The sequence below is a fragment of the Harpia harpyja genome, chromosome 7 (assembly GCF_026419915.1).
Source record: "Harpia harpyja isolate bHarHar1 chromosome 7, bHarHar1 primary haplotype, whole genome shotgun sequence".
NCBI lineage: Eukaryota > Metazoa > Chordata > Aves > Accipitriformes > Accipitridae > Harpia > Harpia harpyja.
The window spans coordinates 3,307,648-3,329,677 of NC_068946.1; the positions used below are offsets into that span (position 1 = coordinate 3,307,648).

The 22,030-nt window shown below is 44.0% G+C and overlaps 2 protein-coding genes across 6 annotated transcripts in view; both read right to left on the reverse strand.

Annotated features, from left to right (window-relative positions):
• LOC128143698 (ATPase family AAA domain-containing protein 3) overlaps positions 1-13,893 on the reverse strand; it is a 30,007-nt gene extending 16,114 nt beyond the window's left edge. The window contains exons 1-10 of one of the 2 annotated variants that reach the window (XM_052791207.1): positions 13,618-13,891; positions 13,001-13,077; positions 12,259-12,360; positions 10,684-10,743; positions 10,246-10,315; positions 8,532-8,697; positions 7,737-7,806; positions 3,636-3,791; positions 3,348-3,404; positions 2,314-2,439 (exon numbers count right to left, since the gene is read on the reverse strand). In XM_052791207.1, the coding sequence (XP_052647167.1) occupies positions 2,314-2,439; positions 3,348-3,404; positions 3,636-3,791; positions 7,737-7,806; positions 8,532-8,697; positions 10,246-10,315; positions 10,684-10,743; positions 12,259-12,360; positions 13,001-13,077; positions 13,618-13,843 (1,110 nt within the window). In that variant the 5' untranslated portion in view covers positions 13,844-13,891. Of the gene's footprint in view, positions 1-2,313; positions 2,440-3,347; positions 3,405-3,635; positions 3,792-7,736; positions 7,807-8,531; positions 8,698-10,245; positions 10,316-10,683; positions 10,744-12,258; positions 12,361-13,000; positions 13,078-13,617 lie in introns of both variants that reach the window. The other variant, XM_052791208.1, reaches the window with a different exon arrangement.
• A 2,112-nt stretch (positions 13,894-16,005) lies between these two features.
• VWA1 (von Willebrand factor A domain containing 1) overlaps positions 16,006-22,030 on the reverse strand; it is a 34,373-nt gene continuing 28,348 nt past the window's right edge. For 3 of the 4 annotated variants that reach the window (XM_052792725.1, XM_052792723.1, XM_052792726.1), the window contains exons 4-7: positions 21,349-21,627; positions 20,037-20,309; positions 19,001-19,270; positions 16,006-18,335 (exon numbers count right to left, since the gene is read on the reverse strand). In XM_052792725.1, the coding sequence (XP_052648685.1) occupies positions 18,295-18,335; positions 19,001-19,270; positions 20,037-20,309; positions 21,349-21,627 (863 nt within the window). In that variant the 3' untranslated portion in view covers positions 16,006-18,294. The remainder of the gene's footprint in view (positions 18,336-19,000; positions 19,271-20,036; positions 20,310-21,348; positions 21,628-22,030) is intronic. The other variant, XM_052792724.1, reaches the window with a different exon arrangement.

The window sequence follows — 22,030 nt, forward strand, 5'->3', positions numbered from 1 at the left end:
GGAGGGAAATAAAAGTAGTTTAGTCCTATCAGCATGCTTATTTGCAGAGGGAAAGTATGCTCTTAGAGAAGAGAATAATTCTTTAGTCACTTAGGGGCAGCTTTCAGCATTGCTCTGAATGGCAATGAAAGATGGAAGTTTAGTCTTGTGGCAGTGCACAAAATTTTAATGCTCAGAGTGCTTAGACCTTCATCTTTAACTTGTGTATTGTTTATTTCTTCCACTGTTTTCTTCACGGTCTAGTTTATAACAGGATTCTATTCTCTATTAGATGCTTAACTAATACAACTCTCAAAAAATTTTATTCATTTAAAAAAAAAGTTAAAAGCCTGGAATTAAATGGTCAGTGAACCCGATGAGTATTTGGACAAAATAACAGAATTTTCCCTTTGTGTTTTAAAGCCTGCCTGTGTTTTAAAGCCAGACTCATTGGTATGGTGACTACTAAGTGAAAGGTTTTGATGAAGCTCCTGAGGCATGCTGGAAATACATTCCTTAAGCCTGCAGGTAAAAAAAAAAAAAAAAAAATCCTCTTTGATTTTTTGCTAGGACAGAAAATGCAAGTCTATCCATAAAGCAAGTTTGACAGGATGTAGCCAACATTAGCCAAGCGCATCAGAAGAGCCTATGGCTTGCACTGACCAAAGTTTGCTTAGGCTGTCATGTCACTGCAGGGCAGAACTAAAGCCTTGGCAATGCCTCCCTCTACTTCAGCCCAAACAGGTCTACTAAGAGCCATGTAACATTGTAATTAAGGTCCCAGCTTAAATCTGCACTCCATCTCACTGCAACATCTCAGTGGCAAATTAGCCCACAAATGCCTGTATCTGTAAGAACAGACTTCGCTAGGATTTGAAGCCAATAAATAGGAAGATCTCTCTCTCTCCTCCATTTCAGAAAGCAGTTCACAAAGCAGCTACCAATTGAGCTCTGCCATGGTAACAGACAGCAGGCTGAGTTAACATACTATTAGCTGACCCAGACCTGGCTATCCAGTTCTGCCGAGTAAAGAAAAGTCATCTGAAGGTTAAAATGAACAAGTCAGCCCAAGCAGATCAGCAACAGCCCCACAAAACATGCTTAGCTGAATCCAACCAGTTACCTGCTATGCAGCAGGAGGCTGAAAAAAAGCTTTGCTCTGCCCATTAAAACCACCCAGGTCCTGCTACTAATGTTTAGTGTTTTGTATCAGCCCAAAGCTGGAAGCTTTGACAGTTGCATCCAAGTGTGTTTACATCTGTCTCAAGAATCCTGTCATACAGCATTACTTCTTACCACCACAGACTCATATATATCTTTGCCCTCCAGGAGTCAGAGAAGACCACCACACTATGACATGTTACCTTTTTGGAACAGCAATAATAGCAATCTGTATCGTCACTGCTGTTAACCCAAGTACAAAAGTCACAGCTCAGAAAACAGTCAACTTCCCAGCATAGTATTCTCTCCTCTCTAGAGCATACAGGTCTCACCCTTACATCCATCTTCCTCCTGACCTGCTCCAATCTTTTACAGCTACCACCACCATCCCCTTGGGAGTTTCTATGCTATTGGGGAAAAGTGTTAAGAGAACTTCTGGACTGTTTAATAAACTTCTTTGTCCACTGCCAATCACTTCTCTCAGCTCTTACACTTCTCCCTTCTCCTTATGCTGCTGTTGCCATTTCCTAGATCCGTCCCTCTCTACTGGCTTTAGAAATCCAAACTAGGTGGCATACTGTCAGAGCAGGCAGCAAAACACTATTGGGATACGGGTTTAATGTACTGATAGAGGAAAAAAAAATTCAACTTGCATCAGCACGTCAAATCTGCCACTGTTAAACAAGTATATGAAACCTCAGATCTAGTGGACAAGCACTGAAAAGCAACTCAAAAATCAATTCCTTACTCAAATCCATGCAAAAACCATCCTGGTAGTGCACATGCTCAGTGAAGCCATATCTATCTCTTCTCTGCTCTGGGATTAGTAAGCGACAGCAGGAAAGACCCTATTTAGACAAGTGCATAAAATTAACAGAGGTGGAAATGGGACAACAGGCCAGTGTTGCGATTTCACAAGTCACAGTCGCCAAGTGCCTTTTCCAGATGGAAGGGCTCTTCTGCCTACACTTAGCAGTAGAACTCAAGTGATTGTACCAATTTAAAGCTGAAGCAGGCTGGATGCCCTTTCCTCCCTTCCCAACAGAGACACAAGAACACAATGTTTATGCAATACTACAGCAACAGATTTCAGACCAGGGAGGGTGCTTGGACCCTGAAGTTTTCAGAGCACCCCGCAACATGCAGGTTGTCAGAATCTTGGCAGGGTTTTACCTTGGCAAAGAGCGTCTTTCCAGTGCCAGGGGGACCATACATAAGAATATTCCTGTATAGGCTTTTGTTCTTTTTTGTATTTCTTGTTGCTATGGCAATGTCTCTCACACGTGCTTCTAACTGTGGCTGCAAAAAAAGGGTTAAACTTAAGGAACAGAAAGTACCAACAGACCCGCATCTATCAGCTTCACAGATCAGTACCAGCAAGAAGTAGGCAGCACTCCTACAGTCTCAAGTTTTAAGCCTTAACTTCAGCTGCTTCTTACTTCAGACCAGGGTCATTTCTCCCTCTATGTCAGGATTTACTCAATTTAAAGTTCTGTCCGCTTGGCTACAATTCTTTTATAAGAAAAAGCAGCAGTGCAGTAACTACTGTAAGAACTGATAACACCTAAGTATTCACTTCCTATTGGATGCCATGGGAGAGATATGTCAAAACTTAAGCAACTCTTTGCAGTACTAATTCTTTCATGTAAGTCATAAACATTCACGTTCATACTTATTACTGCATTTGTAGAGATACTGGGAGAAAGCTGCTTCCTGCAGGAGCATTTTCTCTCAGCAGCTTCAGGAAGCACTTAAATTTGCCTGATATCCAGGAATCAAATTCAGAAGCAAATATACAGAAGCAGCCCTAATTAGCAAGTTAAGAACCATTCACAAGATGGGCAAATGCTTATGCTTCTTCGGCTTTTTGGCTTACAAGCAGATCTAGGTTCAGTAATCCTTAACAGATGAGATGAGACAAGTGGAAGTCTGTATATTAACATGCTGACTATAGAGAAAAACTGTAGCAGGGCAAGAACTGAACTAAGACTTCCAGCTGCTTTGCACAGAGAAAAAAAGGTTAACAGAGTGCTTAACACGTGTCACACTGAACACAGGAGCTTATTTACAGTCTCAGTGCCCTGAGGGTGCTATGTCTCCAGAATTACTGGAATTACAGCTTTTGAAGTGAGCTAAGGAAACAGCCCTTCTCATTTAGATTCCAAAGTCATCCTTCACAGACCAAGACAGCAAAATAGAGTACTCACACTGAGAACAACTCCTTCAAGGGCATCCTGAGCCTTGCTGGTAAGACGCTTACCAACCTGGAGAGGACAAATTCAATTACTGACATGTAGATACCAACCACAGTTTTGACAACTCACCTAGACAAAAAGGTCATATGAAATGACAATGATCTCAGCCCACCTACGCTATCTCCAATAGTACATTTATTCACAGAGCCATTGACAGCTCCCTGCCTGACACAAAGAGCTGCAAAAGGAGTTTTGCATCCTCATGGCTGAGTGCAACACAAACCCAAAGATAAACTTTACCTTGATAGGATGCTTCAGTGCCTCCAGTACAGTAATGCGCGAGGTTTCTCTCACCAGGGAAGGTTTGCCCAAACGTGCTTCTATGTATCGCCCTGCTACTGCAGTGGCATTCTTGGCAGAGTAAACACCCACTGCCAGCAGGGTTAGGCCTGCCACCTGCAAAGAAAAGGGGGAAGGATTAGGAAAAACACTTGGCAAGGCAACGCTGTTGTGTGTAGCATGCCCTGTGGTGGGGAATTAAGATTCAGGACAAATGCTGACCAATAGGGGTTTACTTTTGGTAAGATGTTTTATCGCTGTTCAGTCAAGGTCTTACATTCCCTATTCATAGGGCATTTAGTGCTCTTGCATCTCACAGTGTGAAAGGCAGCAGAAGCACAAGTAATGCATATAGTCATATATCCAGAAGTACGTACTCCCTGCTCAAAATGTGTGTGCTTTTCAAACTTTTAACTGAGTATGTATTAAGACAAATAGCCATCAGGCTTTGCTACAAACTGGAGTTATAAGCCTCCTATGAGAAAACAGCATCTCCCATAATGCTGAAGCTTTAGCTTCCAGTGTTATGAACAAAAGCACATTGGGAAAGTGGCGTGGTTTGGGTTTTTTTTCAGGTATTCTGTGCAAGCAGTTAAGAATAAGCCTGCATCAACCAGGTGCTGTCTGCCACACTAACCCTCCCCATAGAAGAAAATGTATGCTGAATTAAAGATGCCAAGACAAACATCTGAATTGTGGCTGCCACCAAGGCAGTACAGAGTAGGGAGCAAAAAGGACTAGCCAGAGTACACCTGCTAAAGGTGAACAGTCATGCCAGACCCAACACAACAGGAAAACAGGTACTCAAGAGGAGCTTCAAAGCCAAAACCACCACGGGAATTACCATCACTGCATCAGAGACTGTTATTTCAGAAACCCCAGAACATGAGACATTCCTATCAATTTGCCAGTGAAGCAGAATCCAGGCTTCTCTGTGGTTTATGGTTGCGGCTTGGTTCAGCACTACGTTGGCTCATATTAAACCAAGAGCCCCGCAGGCAGCTTCTTCCACCATAGCTAGCTGTCAGAATAGACAAGGAGCTGTGCTGACAATACTAAAGATACTCCAGGAGGTTGCTAAGAATACAATTTCAGGACAGGATTTGAAAGCAAGACTTTACAGAAATCTTCAGCATGTACAGGATTGTTTCCTTAATTCTCAGAGACTTATAGCACTGATAAAATTTTTTAAAACTTCACTTAAGGTGCACAAACATAAGCCTCCAGTTCCATCTGTCTGTACATATGCAACTGAGTCAGTTGATTTACCAAAAATCCTGTTCACCAGAAAATACAAGTGAACAAGGGGCATTACTTTTAAACCGAGAGGTGTTTGGGAAGAGGCCAACTGTTCCACAGAGTTCTGAGTGCAAGTAATCAGTTGCGGTCAGCTTACAGCTAGATGCCAATAATTCCTATCAGAGCAAGCCCAGATAGACAAAAGAGCAAGCTGCAGCAATTGCTTTTAAAGTAAGCAGACTTTTATTACAAGTACAGAACAAGGTCAAAAGCCTCAAAGACAACAAGGATGGCATTGTTAAATAAACCATGAGACACCATATGTTCAGTTTCACTCTGCTTGAACATGTGACATCACCTTTGCTTTGGATGGAAACATGAACAGTTCAGAATTGTGAGTTCCAAGATGAAAAGAGTAAGATTACTTCCACACCTGATTTATCTCAGTTTACAGGGACTTTAGAACACAAAAGAGACTCCTCCTTTTTAGCAGCCTCCGTCTAAAAACAAGGTACCATGACAAATGATCTCATGCACTCTTATACCATCTGCTTTAGCAATATCCAGTACTAAGCAAAGTTACAGGTTGATACATCAGATCCATCCAGGCAGAGAGAAGTATTTCAGACTTTTGGACTTCACTGAGTTCATGGTACAAGATACAGAGAAATACGGCTTTGAGACTGACAGCTATGTATCCAAACAGGAAAATTACTCGACTCTCACATTCACAGAAGAACCCAACTACTATGCCAACTCCACAAATCGGTCTGATTACAGTGCCTATCTGTTTATCATGAAGTATCTACCAAAGAAATGAATCTCTGACTGATAAGCAAAGTGAATTCCACTAAAAAAACCAACAAACTCAAAAATCTTTGAGCAGAACCTTTGGGGTTCTGCTTGGATGGGAAGAGGCAGGAAAAAGGCAGCCCTTACAGTAGGCAGGAAGAGCTGAAAATCCATCCAGGGCTAATTTAGAGGAACCCTAAAATAACTAGCTAATTCTTACCTTATAGTCACTTTTCAATGCAACAGAAAATATGTGTTCCAGCTGTGTTATCTCCTTTCCAAAAATATACTTACTTTTTTTTTTTTTTAAGCCAGATGTCCCAAATTCACAAGACAAGAGCTTGTCAGAGGCAAAAATGACCATAATGCAGGAAACCAGTATCTGGGTCAAGAGAATATGCAGCTAAAAGCACCAAGCACTAATCTGCAAAAGGCTCTGAATAGTGCAGGCATTCCAGGTACAGCCTACAGATTACAAAAGGATCCACTAAACGCATGTCTTGTTCTCCCCAGCGCACTCAGGCAAAGTGTCTTTTATATCAGCCTGTGCGTATAAAGCCGGAGGGTGGAGCAGATGGTGGTGACTGATTTAAAGCAAAACGTCCATTTTAACAAGCCATACTACTAAAAATATATTTTCACTGTAAAGTTTTAAGTAGTACACTGAGAAACAACTTTATGTCCATAAGAAGCCACTACCATGCTCTTTCATCCCATGAAAAGATGTTAGTCCAGCTTTTAATCAACTTATTTTGCACACCTAACAGTTCTCTAAGTGCTCTCTAGGCTACATCAAAATTAGATATAAAGTTGTGAGATAAGCAGCAAAGTGAGTTTTAGATCATGTCCTGCAAGGTCTTGAAGTTCTAGAGACTAGCAGCACTCTTTCTAGATGAAAATGGTACCCTCAAGCGTCCTGATCACAGAGAGCTGACAGTCTGCTATCCACCTGGGATGAGAGTAGCAGGCAAGTTCTTGGCAGCTAACTTGGTGGGAAGAAATTGCACTCAGAGACAGAATGCACGCAAAAGGGGAATGCTGAAGAATTTCTCTCTGTGGCCTTAAATTTATATTGTAATTTAAAAAACAAAACAAACTTTCATGATGCATCTTGTACTGTTTTCTGGGGGAGTGTTCTCAGAAATTTTTTACTGTAAGGGGTACGTGATCAAAAAATTTTTGAGACCACTGATTTAGAGGGAACAAACCCCTTGTGTCCACCAGATCGACTATTACACATCTCCAACATACCTTCCCTAATATTCCTAAAAAAACCATTTTCAGTTTGTAGTTTAACTGCAAACATACAAAAGACATCAGGGGTGGGAGGAAAGGGGGATTAGATGCCTGTTCTCCAAAACCACCACTGGCAAAGTCGTCTTGTAACAGCAGCATTAAACATTTCATAATGCTCTGTTCCCTTACGAACTTTTATAGATGTTCGTGCATCATGAAAGTACAATGAACATCAATCATTAAAAACCTGAATGAAAACTTGTCAGCTCAGAGCCCAGTCAAACACAAAATTTGCTTTCAAGATCTCGAAGAAAAAAAATCTGCGGTTATCTCTAATTGGCTGTTAGGTAAACCCCTTATTCCCCTACACACATAGAGACAGAAAATTCTAGGACAATCTGTGGAAAAAAAATCCCAACCAACCTGTGAAAAAGACTTATCTACTTTTTTCACAGATTCTGCATCTATTACTTGTAATAGCCGGCAAACTTTCAGGAAATGTGTTTGTAAAGGTGATGGTGCTTCCAAAGACAAGACAATTATATGCTGTTCATCAATCAAAGCCAGAACTTTTGTGACCAATGAGAAACAAATTATCTATACAGAGAAGATGAGAATTAATCTGATTAAAAATCTGAAGCACAGCATCTCCTTAAACGAGGACTGCAGATAGCACTAAGTGATCAGCAAACTCCCGCCGTGGTTTACAGTTTATAAACATATCAGAGCAAAGAGTTTAACACACATTTACAGACAGACTTTTCTGGAAGTTATCAATACATGTTACAATCTTACCGTGGCCGTAACTTTATCCCAGTCTGTTACAAAAGCACGGAATCCTTCCCCAAAGAGCATCCCAGCTGTCCTATGGTAAGCAAGCAGCAAGGCAAGCAGAAGAGAAAGGGATTTCAAAGACTGAATCGAAGCAATTTACAAGACAACTTTATAACAATCTTCTTCAGAACCAGTCAAAGCTAATTGAGGGCTCACCTGGGAACTGAAACATGAACAAGCATGGCAAATATATTTATAATCATCTGATGCCTATACCTGATCTGGGATTAAATCCAGAAAAGCATTTGGCATTAAGATGATATCAATGTCTGTCTTTAATACATTATTGGTGCTGAACTGTAATAAAAGGTATTTAATTATAAAGCTTTTTTAATTCAAAATCTCCAAGGACCTAAAACTAAAAAATTACAAACCTAAATGCCCACCCCTTTGGAGATAGACTGCTTTATACCTTTATGGCACATATTCAGAAACAGAAAGGACTCTCAGAGTTTTCAGAGTAATTGAGTCTCAATCTTAGCAAATAAGGCTTGAAGTAATTTGTTAGAAAAACTGTATAAAATTCACAATTCTATAAATAGTCTCTTTGGTTCACGTTCAGATGGCAATGTAGCAAGACAAGTGAAAGAGAGGGTTCTCTAATATAATTCCTATTGTTCAGAGTACAAGAGTATATGAACTAACTTTTGATATTCCTCAGAGCTTAGAGGAATAAACAGCAAGGTTTCCTACATGATGGGAGAAATCTGCAAAAGCAGTGAGGCAACCCATGCCTTTCTCCTGGCTCGCACATACTTGAGGGACTCCAGCACTGTTTGGCGATGTTCAGCAGCTTTTAAACGGATCTGCTCCCGAATGATGTCTGCGTTCTCCCGCTCAGCCTTGGCACGGGCTCTTGCCTCTGCCTCGACACGCAACATTTCATTCTTATGCCGCAGCTCCATCTCTCGCTCTACAGTAGCTTTAAAAAAAAAAAAAAAAAAAGGAAAAAAGAGGACAATCTTTTGGGCTGGCTTAATCCCAGGTATCAGGCAGGTGAAAGAGATGCATTGCTTCATCCTGGCTTCACAACAGCTGTGTGTAGTCCCATAGCAGCAGACTTCAAGATCTTAATTCCCTCCCACCCTCCCCCAAAAGGCAGCCAACCAGTACAATATCACAGAAGACAAGACAAGGAATTTTCCCTCTGTGCTTAGAGGGATCACACACCAAATAGGTGGCCTTCTCCAGATGGCACACTGCAAGACAATAACCACGCTTCATTTCTGGAAGTTCATTACCAGAAAAATTGCTCAGGGCAAACTTTAGTCAGAGATGAACTAGACAAAGGATAAAGCAACAGAGAGTGAAAAACCACACTGCTAGGCACTGCTGCTGCTCATTAACATAATTTCAGAGAGAAAGGGTGACCTGCTACAGACAACAAAGGACAACCCTGGGCAAGTAACTACACAGGGTAACATACACTGCTTGTAAGGAAGAGAAGGAAAACAGAGTTGCCCATACAGTGCTGTCCCAAACAGGATTTTGGAAGCTCTGTTACTTCAGACACACAGAATTGCAAAAGACATATTAAGATTGATGTGAATGGAGAATGAATGAGAAACCTAAGAACAACCCAGGAGATGAGGACTTCACAGACAGCACCCTCTATCTTCAGCGTCACTGCAAGAAGTCCTGACTGGACCACCTAGCTACTCAATACCTGGTACACATCTTGATACCTGAATGCTGGACAGGTTACCTCGATGTTCCTATCTTGGTGCCTCTGAGTAGGTGGATACAAGACTCGAATCACCCTCTCCTACAAGGTTTCACTACTGAGCGTTGTTACATGGTTGCTACAATACTTCCCTCAAAGATACCGACAAACAATGAGAGTACACCAGATGGCAGCAAGGAGCGGACAACACAGCAGTCCACGACTGTGTACAGAGCAAATCGGCCTTCCAGCCCCGTTTGGTCATACACAAATTGCCTTACATTTCTAAGACCTGTGCCCTAGTGGAGTCCCACTGGAGTTCTGCAAACCCAGTGATTCTGGCAATTCCACAACAATGAAAAGAAACAAAGCAAGTTTCAGACTATAACTTCATTACTCAGCTTTTATTTTCTACAGGAAACAGTGGAGACTAGGTGACACGGATTCAGCCTTTCCTCCCAAGAGCTATTTTGTTTCTCTTCCCTCCTCAAAACTGGTTCTATTTTAGATTGTCCCAGTACAAAATCAGAATTTCACTTGCTATATCAGGAGATGCTGACGGTTCATTGGGAAATCCAAGTACCACAGGGCAGACATTTAGGAGTACAGCCACTTCTAAAACTAATCTTGGAAGCAATGGGTAGTTCTAGTACTACTGGGATTTACTCATTACTTGCCAACATGACATTAACACATGACCCTAACGGAGCATCAACCAATACGGACAAGGAGTCAAAGATCAGTACAGAGAACTCACACGCCCGCCCACCCACTCTGTCACTAGCAAAATAAAAGTTACCAGCTTACCACGCCTCATGGCTTCCTGCTTCTGTACAGATTCTTCCTGCTTCCTCAGATTCTCTTCATTAGCCAGTTGCTACAGGCAGAGATGACAGCAGAAGATGTGTTCAAGTTATAAGAACTTGGACAAGTAGGTATTTGTGTAAACTTAAGTACTACAAATGTTTTCAAGAAGCTACTGCTCAAGTTGAAGTGCATTCTCCCTCTCTGCATCTCCCAGATTCATACTTCTAAGCCCATGCTCCTAGCCACTTTGTCCTAATTCCTGACCTTTGATTTGCCTGGCCAGAGCTGTTGATGCCAAGGAAATAGTACAGATGAAAGCAACTATGCCTAGCATCAGCCATCTGGCCAGCACAATAGGGCACAGTTCCAGATCACCACTTTGACTTAAGAAAGCTACTATACAGTTCCCAGCTGGGTTAGAGAAGGAAGCCATCATACCTGCTGTCGCATCTGTTCATCATAGCGCTGCCTTGCCAATTTGTCCTGGTATTGGGCTCGCTTCAAGATTAAAAAAAAAAAAAATTCAGAATATAAATATTAGGCATTTAAGAGGGAACCTAGTTCTGAGGGCAATTAGGTTTGGAACATGCCGGGGGGGGGGGGGGAAAACAAAACAACGCCCCCCCCCAACAAAAAATAAACCCGGGTTTGAATAGGAACAGGGCAAAGTTTGGTGCAAAACATCCTCAGCCAGCACCAAAACTCCTCTATGCTGAGAAATCTATATAGTCTGACTTCATTTTAAGGTATCACAGCTATAAAAACAAAGAACAAGTGTGCCTTGGCCAGAAAAGGAGACTTCGTCTACTGGGAAAAACATGTTTTTCATGTGCTAAAACACATTACCTGGACTGGTGATTGAAAGCAACGGAACTGTCAAGATATGCTGCCTGTCAGATGAACTCTGTTTCTGATTGATTTTCTTGTTCCTCATTAATTTCTCTCATTGATTTTCGACTGCAACTGGCAAATAAACCCACGTCACCTACACTCAACTGAAAGTGGTCTGAGGGCCCATGTCCATCAGCAAGGAGGACTCTGTACAAGGGATGACATTATTCTCTATTCCAAACACACAGACAGCAGAACAGCTTGCAGGTTGTCTCCTCAACAACTGCAAAGCATGGCACTTCAGAAGTAAATCATGATCAAGTTTGCTCTGACTTCAAATGATGCCCTGTGAACTGCAAGAGTTCAAGAGCTAACTCATGAACAGAACAGACGACTGTGAAGCCTGCTTTCTGAGCCAGCCCCGTTCAAAGTCCAAACTCAGATGGGATAAAAAGCAACATGTGCCAAATAAGCAGGTTTAGCTATCTTCCCAAGCTAGATAATCAATTAATCAATCACCTAATTTCCTGTGCTCTCAAAGTAAAAAGTCACCATATGTGAGCTATTAGCTTAAAATCTAGCTTACATTTCCCTGATTTCAGTATTATTGCCACTTCAGTAACTCATGCTAAAACGCACCAGAAAGCACCGACATTGCTTACAACACAACCTCTGGTAACTCTCAGATTTGCATCACTTCTCCTCTTGAGGTATTTTTTCCTGTCTAAAAGATCCAACTTGGAAGAAATAGGGTTGCAGGCTACTTAAGACTGAAATCCAAATAACTTAAGAGACACTTCATTATCCAGGCTAACAAATATACTTGATAAGCCAGTAGTCTTCAACCTTTTAACACCATCAGCTGTTAGACACAAACAGGTGTATCTCAGCATGTTCAATAGCACTTCCCTGAAAGTTTCTTTAGGAAAATTTCAAAGAGCACACAATAAGGGTAACTGCTACTACCGGTTCCTTTGGACATTCAAGAATTTGGTAACAAAAGTTCAAGATGATGAAACTGCATATAACTACAAATCAAGTTCAACATTACAAAGCCAGGGTAGAAAACGGGCTCCCCCTTCCCCCGTCCCCCAAAGGGGGCAATTAATGCATTGTTGCCTTTTCCGTAAAGGAGGACAAAAAAAGACCTCCCATCACTTGGCTTCCCCCTCATTCCCTTACTGCTTGATGCTGTTTCGTTTCTTCACTGAGTGTTTTTCGTCTCTCTTCTGCTTGTACCCGTATCTGCTCATTCTTCAGTTGTTCTATGGCAGCCTCATACTCCTATTAAGAAAAAGAGATAATCATCGCAAATGAGCTCAATACATCATCCTACAGAGAAACGCCAGTGACAATTATATGCTAAGAAATCCATCTGTAATCAGAGTGGTGCCCTGCAAAGCTGACCAATGACACAAGAAAGCTAAAATGTGATCATAAAATATGATTGTAAGAAATCTCATAATTAGCCATTTCAGGATCATACATAATTTATTTAGAAAAAAAACAAACCACAAAACCAAACCAACCAACACTCAAACAATCCCCAAATTCCTTTATAAAAGAAACAGAAGCCTGTCCTCCACCCAACTACTTTACAGTTCCCTGCAGAAAACCCTTGTCATTCCCTAAAAATGGTGGTGATATTCTAGGAATTACAAAACCACTCGGGACATGCAATTTGTAAACAAAGCCATAAAATATGTCTGAGAATAAGCCAAATCGGCTTGCACTTCACCTTCCAGACTTTTTTTTTTTTTTAAAAAGGCAAATAACTATTTATGCCAAAGCTGAACAGCAACAAGAAAAATTTAGCACTCTCTGCAGATTGCTAGAAAATAAGACTTCAACTCATACCCCCCCAGAAACCTGGCAGTTGCCTGAGGCGGGCTATCTGTACAACAGGTGATGAGATCCAACATACCTTAAGCTTTGTTTGCTGTTCCAGCTGCAAGGTCTGCTCTTGCATCTGGGCAAGACTAAGAGCATCTTTCGCATGGCCTGAAATTGACGGTGGGAAGAGGTTATCAACGGTACAAAGGTCTTTTCTCCAGTAAGAAAACGCTCGGTCTATTCAATCCAACCTGGTGCTAGCCGAGACGGTCTAGCGCACTGCTCTGAAGCCGTACGTTCAACCCTCCCCGCCGACAGACGGTCGGAAACCTTCTCAGCACACCCGTGATCTAAAGGCAACGGGTTTACCCTGCTGAGAAGGTGCTTCCTTCACCTTCTGAAGGCGGAACCTGAAGAAAGTTCCTTCCTCCCCCTTCAGAAGCCCCGGAGGCGATGCTCAGAGAAAGCCAGCCACCCGGAGGGCCACCCTCGGGGCCCTACAGCCCGCAGGGCCCCCACCAAGAAGCGGCAGCGGCCCCGGGCGAGCACTACAAGAGCCCGAGGTTGCCCGGGCCGGCGGGCAAACACGCTCCAAGAAGGCGGCCCCGCCCCACGACGGCAGATACCGACTAACTGCGGCCAGCGAGAGCTGTGGGGCCACCCCGACCCAGCCCCAGGCCCAGGCCCCGACCCCGGCCCCTCACGTACGGGACGCGTCCAGCTCCCTCGCCGCCTTGGCCGCCCGCTCCAGGCCCGTGGGGTCGAAGTTGCTCCATTTGTCCTTGGGCGGTTGACGGTCTCCGGTTCCACCTCCCGCCACCGTACCGGTACCTCCTCCCGGGGCCGGTGGAAGGGAGAGACCGGCCGCACCCGGTGCCGCGTCCCCTCCGCCCGCCGGGGCCGAGCCGCGGTTCAGCCCGAAGAGCCAAGACATGACGACGCCGGTGGCGGCAGCACGCGCGCGGGCGGAGGACGCGCCGCCCCCCGTGCGCCTGCGCGGCGGCGTCGGCGGCGTCTTCCCATTGGGCCGGGGCGCCGTCGCTCGTAGCGCGTCACCGCCTCCGCGAAGCGGGCGCTGGATGAGTGCTTTTGATGGACGGAATGACGCGGCGGGCTCGGGAAGGGGAGTGGAATCGGATTGGCTGTGGAGTAGGGGAGTGGGCGGGGAGAGCTGGGGACGGAGCGCGGACAGGGTCAAACTAGGGCGGGCGGCGTTCTTCCCTAGCAACGGGAGTGTGGTGGCGTTGCTAAGGGGAGTGTGAGGAAAAAAAAAAAAAACCCTTATGCTTGATGCAGAGGGGTATTTCACTGCAAATCTGCTCCTAATCACATTTTGGTAATGCAGAAGACGACGTGAAAAAAAGGGAGTGGAGGAAAAAGGAAGGCAAGTAGCTGTGAAAGTCAGAAAACACACCGCTAAAGCTTACAGGTAAAATCCTGCAGCCTGAAATGGTGTAAAGCGTAGAATACAGCCTAGGCCATCTTCGGCATTCAGAAGCAGTCATTCAGGTGTCTTTTTTTTTTCTTTAAATGTTCACGTTTCTTCCCAAATGCACACTTGAGTAAGTCTCTCACAGAGTTCTTGCAGAACGCTTGATTTTTTTGTCAGCCATCTCTTTTTTTATTATTATTATTAAACTATTGTTGACCTAGCAGATTCACTGCTTGTTCTAAAAATCAGTGTTGGCTCTGCTGTGTGATTCCCTGGTGCCATGCATATGTTTTGGAAAACCAATGCAGTGGCAAAGTAGTTAATGTCAGTTATGGGGTAATATATCCCAAGCACTCCAGCCTTATTCTTCAAAATAATTAATCGTATTTTATCTGCAGTTTTCTAATTTACATTTTTAATTTTTCATCTCGGGGCAAAGAATCTATATTGAATGTTTAATAAAGATTTGATTGCAGTACTACTAAGTACAAAAGGAAAAAGACGAGCACTAAACAAACACCTTTAATTGCACTTCTGAGCGCATTTCACTTCTAGAACAGAGACTCCCCACTCAGCTTGTACAATCAGCACCAGTTTTATACTGGGTGGAATCTTTTCCTTAATCTTGGCAGTGGTAAAAACATTCCCTGAACCTTCATACCTTTGAGGTGTATGCTGGCCCGTATTTCTTAGAAAAACTGTCAAAGTTAAGCCTATTTGTACCAGGCAGTCATCGACTACAGTAAATTAAACACCCTTCTGGCTGACAGTAGCCAAGTGCAGATATAACCTCCATATTGCTTTGAGAAATTAGCTAGTGAATCCTAAGTATAGTTGTACTTTGGCATCTCGGTGAGCCTGGGATTATATAGGGGAAGGCTGCGAGTAGTACACACTTAAGAGCAAATTTCTTCCAAGTCAACACAAACACTCTAGCAAAATTCTGGAACTGGAGAAGTATGCTGTCTTCCTTCAGAAAACCATTAGGTGTCTATCTAGATAGCAGATCAGCTGAGCACAATAACCACTCCAGTTCCTGACAGATCAGCACCTTCCTGCAAGGTTGTGTTCAGAAAATCCATGGTGTCTTGATACAGGATAGTAGGTGTCTTTATATTACTAAAGAACATGAGAACCCTCTCAGCAGATCACACCAGCAACTCCAAGTTAAATCTTTAACAATAGCCAACACCACGTGCATCAGAAGGTGCAAGGACCCTAAAGAAAACCTGGTGACAGCTCATCTACAAATGAAGCTCTTTATAGCCCCCCCCCCCCCAAACTTAGCTCCTACTGGGAGCCCTGACGGTTTGTGCTCTCATTCTACATAGGGGTTTGTGTGTCATACCCATTATATGAGTACAGATTAGATGCTTAAACAGCCCTAGAAATCATTAGGCTTTATTTAAAAAAAAAAAAAAAAGCTGAGACGTTATTGAGACTGATATATTTCTACTTATATATTTCTGGCACTTTTTTTGGGGGGTGGGTGGGTAAAGTTCCATGTAAACCAGACTATGAATTCATGGGTGGAATGCTTACTTTTCAGTCATTTAAAATTGAGATGAATACCAGCTTTTCAACCCATACCTCTCATTAGAACAAAAGCTACACTTAACAGAGTGCCGTTATTGCCATCAAGAACAAAGTAATCATTCAATAGCTCTTGTATTGTATATTTAATTGTCTTCAAAAGGATGCATTACAATTGGGGGAGGGTGTGTGACATGTTAATGTATTAGTAAACTATGCAGGGAGTTGTGCAAAATTAATTTCTGTCCTACAGCAAGAATGAACAAGATTATCTAATTGCATGAGAGATTCCAGAGGCTTTATCTTCCCCTCAGCACAGAGTCTCCATTAAGAATAAACAGTCACAAAAGCACATTCCAAAGGAGAACACAAATCATACGAAATCATCTTCTTGAGTTAATGAATGACTCACCTTGCTCCTACCCCTTCCTCCTGTACAAGGAGACAGCCCAAGGCAAATGCTCCATAAACCTAGACATGATGAATTCAGTACTCAGGAGATGAGGTCGGTGACAAAGTTCTTCTCAGCTCTGGGAGGAGCTGCTTTAAGAAGTCCCTAAGCAGAGCTAATGGAGGGTTTGCAGGATAGAGCAACACTGCATGGGGGCTCTCCAACATACAACACAGCTTTAAAAAAACAAGTTCCACATGTAGGACAAATAAGTAATAAATTTAAAATAGAGCAAGCGATACCGAGGGAAGGTGTTCCCGCTGATGCTGGGTTTTGTTACCACAAAAGTATATACGTTTCTTTACAGCCTTAAGCCCTGAATTTTGGAACCATGCTGCTCCAATAGCTTTGTCACTAGGTATTAAAATTGTCTTTTTGTTTTCCAGCTCCCCTTTCCAAAGAGTAGCTTAGTGACAGCAAATTCAAGCCTGGGGCCAAAGGGAAGGACTCAGATTTACTCTTCTCCCCTAAAAACCTGATTAAGGGTAGCTCAAGCTTAGCACTGGGTGGAAGCCCAGGGCAAGACGCTAAAGATGTGCTGGGTGTTTTCAGAGTGCAGAGGATGGAGCCTGGAATGATAGTGCTGGAGACTTACTGTCCATAATTAGTCACAGAACAGGCCAATTAATCTCCATACAGCTGCTCTGATAGCAGGACTCACATCCAATTTGGTGAAACTGATTGCAGGTATGCCACGGTAATTCAGTGGTCATGGTCCAGGCAGTACTGCACTGTTGTTTGGAGGTGTGTATTTGAATGAGAAACAAAAATAACTGCTTTAGGTGGTCTCGCTCTCTGGCTTTTCTTGACTCACTGCTGCTCCTTGAGCTCAGCTGAGAGCTCTAGAGTAGAATAATCTGCTGGAGAAGCAAATTCCCAAGTTTTTGAATTTCTTGCTCTCTCACACTGATACCAAACCCCAAGGCAAATGACTTGGGGGAACTGAACCCTTCAAAGTCCTTCTGGGCTCTGTATGTCGTTGCAGCAGATGAATTTAATACCAGTGCCAGAGGGAGAATGGAACAGTGTTGATTAGAATCAAGAATTCAGCAGGCTGGCAGTGAGCAAACTTTTCTGCTAGATTACTCTGACAGTGCTCATCTGCCCTGGCCTGGCCTGGCCCTATCGTTCCATTTCTTAGAGTTCACCGACCCAGCTCTGCTATAAACCAAAGACCAACTGGGAACACTAAACTGTCCTTGCACTTTATAAAAGGTAGGATGTCTTTTATAAAGTGTCTCCATGTCCCGGCCACAGGCCAAGTGGGTTAACAACCTCTTTTCTTCCTCTTCTCAGAAATCCTGGTGGCTCTGACTCAATCTCCTCTGCATACTCTACATGTTTGTGTTATGTTCTTCTTCTTCCTCCTAATGCTTTTCCCTTCCATCCCCAAGATGCTATACTTTTGGGATGCCTAATTTGAGCTACCTGGTGAGTACACTGGATGAGTTGGAGGAAAGCTGCTCTTTGTCAAGTGTGTCGGTTTCAATGGCTGTTGACAGCAGGAATGGATTTGGCCGCATGTAATCTTTCTCTGAGCGCAGGTGCCCAGAATGAAAGGCCAGGGCAGTAAACAGCTGAGTCTTCAACATGCTCATAAGCTGCAAAAATGAAACTGTATCAACATTTAATAAATAGAGAACAGGCAGTAAGCAAGCAATAGTGAGGATTCATCACTTTGTCTTTTGTTTGTTATTTGTCAGGCATATTTATATAAAAGAGGGTACAGATTTGGGGTCTATTAGTCAGATTGGTTGTTCCATCCAGCCAAGGCAAACCTTTAAGCTTTGCGAGAACTTGGCTGAGGAGAGCCTTTAGGCTTGACAACCAGGACACCTCAACGGACAGTGCAGGCTGGGAGATGATCTGTGAGCTTTCCAGTTTCCTCTCCTGACCCCTCCTTTTTGTCCAAGTCTTTGTCCAAGCAAGATTCCTTGCTCTGCCGGGAATCAGTTCACTCCAGAATCCATCATGCTCTCTGTCTGTGCTTATATCCTTGGGCCTCTGTAGCTGGGAAGAACACAGGAAGTATAATGTCATCTTTATCCACCCATTCTCCAAATTTGACCGAGTCAGAGATCTCATCCCTGTGGTTATCTTCACTATCCCTCCAGCCTCTTGCTGGGAAAAAGGCTGTGCTTCTGCACTGTCACACAGCATCTTTTTAGCTCTTACTTCATTCACTTCAGCCTATGAAGAATCCCTTTGTGTTTCATGACAGTAAGTGGCTTCTGAGTAATGGAAGGAGGAAAGCAGATGTGTTGTGCCTTACAAGCTAACCATTAAACACAGCTACTCCCTGCCACGTTGAAAAGTGAAGGGTAGCCAAGAGTTCAAATGACTTTTAAACAGCGCTTCCAATGCCCATGCCAACTTTTAGCAGTCTTCCCACCCTTGTTATCCCAAAGTAGTTGCAGGACTGCCTCCACTGTACACTTTTTCTCCTGCCTGCAAATATAATGCCACTAGGAGGAGTATTGCTCCTAAAAATGGGGAAAGAGCCCATCTTTGGACAGTATCTTTTGGGCTGATAGCTGTGATGAAGCCCTATTGGCAAGCTAGCTGATGAGCACAGAGCATTCCAGCCATGAGGGCTCCTCTGTGTTGGATTTCCAGCACCTCAGTGCCCTTCAGGACACTTTCCCTTGGCTAAAGTGCCCCAGGATTCTGCTCACCTGGCTGCATGTGCACCATGCGGCATAGCCGTTTGCCTGGCTGGTTCTTGTACATGGGCTTCACGCACACTTTGTTAGTGGTGCCTGAAGCCAGGTCTGTGAGGATCACGCTGTGGATCTGCGGCGAAACGCTAATGACAGATGAAGGGCCAGTTTGCCGCCGGCATCTGACTCTGTAACCAAGGACTTTGCCATCAGCAGAATCCCAGGAGGCTTTCAGGGTGTTGGGGCCCATGTCTTCAAAGCGAAGGTGCCTCACTTTGGAGCCCTCTAGAGAAAGAAGATTCATGTTACTGTGGGCCATTTGTATGGAGTGGTCCTTACCGTCTAACTCCTTGTTCCTCCCGAGGGGATTGCTGAGAAGGGGCCAGCCAGCCTGGTCTTTCTCTGTTGTAGAGACACAATAGCCCATCACTCTACATCTGCGCACTGGAGGAGCTCAGCCTAATTAGTCCTTAACTTTGTCCTGGTACCAGCACAAAATAAGTTTTGTTGGCACTGTTAGGCACTGGCTGGCCACCTCCCACGCCCTCAGCTGCTGTCATTCTCTGAGCTCCTCACTCCTGAGTCCTAATAAGAGCTAGATTTTTCCTCTTGCAATATCTTTACAGGTACCTCTTCAGAGCAGAAGCTTCTGCTGATGAAATTTCCACCCCTCTGTTCCTAAATCACACCAAAGAACAGCCACTGAGGAGATAGAAGGGAAAGGCAGTTTTCTTTCTTCTTTAGGGAGATTCAGGGATCTCCAAGTTTGTTCAGCTTGTGACTGCACCAGCAGCTTGGCAGTACACACCCTGTAATAGCAGTCGTGTTGTGCGTGTCTGATTTTCTTTCAGTCCTGTGCCTTATACATCTGCTACATCCTAATGGCATATCGTGTGCTGTTCATCAGAAGCTGCAGCTTTTCCCTTCTCATCCCTCCCCAGTAACTGGGCTGAATGAGTTCTCTGGCTTCACCTAGAGGCAGATGATCTGTGCAAAGAAACAGGCACACTTCAGAGCCCATATAGTTTCCTATCAGCAGAGTGCCACTCACCTTCCTGAGTGCATGCTTTAGCTGACAGGGATTTCTCCTTTCCCGATTTGTAGACTGCAGTCACTGTCACTAGATAGGTTGTATTGGGTGCCAGATTCTCCACCACAGTGCTATTGTGCTCGCCATCCACCTCCAGCAGCTTCACTGAGTTCCCAGGGAGTGGTCCATACAGGATCTGATAGCTGATCACACTGTCCAGTGTGGGAGCCCAACTAACGTGGAAGCTGTATGGCCCAGACTCCGAGATGAGAACCTGAGCTGGGCTTGTTTCCTCTGAAAGCAATGTAAAAAGATGTGAATGAGTATGTAATTCAAGGCATAAGAATGCTGTCAGAGGAGCATAATTGACCTGCCCCATATCTGGCTTCCAGGAGGTGGAAGAAAATCCATCCAGCAAGTGGATGTTGATAGTCATCCAAGTCAGCGCAACTCAGCTCAGCCCTAAGAAAACAGTTTCTCTACCTGTGCAGCATAGAGTGGGCAAAACTACTCAGCCAAAACTGTTCTTGCATGCAGAAAATTAATATTGGATGCAAGTTCATCCTGACTTTGTCACCCCTCTTCAGATTTTCAGTGTGTCACTTTTTTGCATGTTGCTCTCCAGCAGAAATCTGAGTTATTCTTCTGGCCTAAATGACTGGTCTGTACAGAGGGGCTGGCTTCTGCTCTGAGTGGTCTTCCTCTCCTTCCCTCTTACACAGGGATTCCCCATCAGTGGATACACCTGCCCAGAGAAGCAGAATCACCTGCTTCAAGAGCATTACTCTCCCCTAGCTGCACCTGCAGCCTCAGGTAGGCGACAGGGATCTCCTTGTTCCCATAGGAACGGCTCAAGCTATGAAGGTCAAAATTCCCCTTTGGCAGTAACCCACACAAGGCAGCAGTGCTTCTGCCGGACCATCGTACTGGGATAGTAAGTTATGTGTAGCAGCCTGTGCTTTATCCCCAGTGGGCTCTACACCTCAGCCCTGTTAAATATTTGCAAGCTGCAGCTCCTGCTGCCTTCTCCCAGGGCAGTGGGCTCTGCTTTCCTCCAGACTGATAGATTTTTAAGGTTGGAAGGGCATCTTTTGACCATCAGACCTGATCCCCTGTTCTGGGCAGTCCAGAACATCTCTCTAAGGAAAGAACTGCCAGCTGAGTGCCAGCATAAAGCAGCTCATTATGTTCTGTCCTGACCACAACCATCTGCCTTTTCCAATCAGACCATGAGGCTGTGGGATGCAGACCAACAACTGTCCTGTTTGCTTTATATATGTGAGGCTCAGTACAGTGGAGACTTCCCCTTTCGTCACGGTTGTGCACATTTTACCTGCTAGTGTAGTAACCCTTGTAGTCTGGGGAGGGAAGTAGTGGACGTTGGATTCAGGAATGAGTGCCACCTCATAAGTAGTTTCTGGTGCAAGGTTGCTTAGCATGAGGCTAGTGTGAGCCCCAGACACTTGCTTTGTCCTCTTCCTTGCTAGATCATCTATTGGGGCATACTCCAGGGTGTAGTAGCCAGTTTCTTGGGAGAGGAGTTTGGGCCACATCAGACGGAAGCTGCTTGAGGTGATATCTACTGCATGGAGCCGATTTGCTTGGATAACATCTGGAAGAGAAACAGGAGCAAGAAATCACTACTGACATTAATACAGAGAACATGGCACATCTATAATACAGGCCCTTCTGGATGGGAGATGTAGCCTACAGCAAAACTGGATGACAGCTGAAGTCACCTAGGTGTAGCCAAGCCCCTTCATAGCAATTCAGTGAACCAGACCGTCTCTGAAAGGTTCAGGAGCACAAAACTAAATCCTTGAAGCCAAGAATACAGCTAAAAAAAAATGTAAAAAGTGCGTCAACTGAGGCAGCAATATTTGGATTTTCACACCACTCCCACCTCTCAGACATGATCCTTTCACTGAACAGAGCTCGCAAAGGAAATGCATATGTCCCAATGGCCATGAGTAGCATTTGGCTAAAGGAATTGCTTAGGTGTGTCTGCACAACAG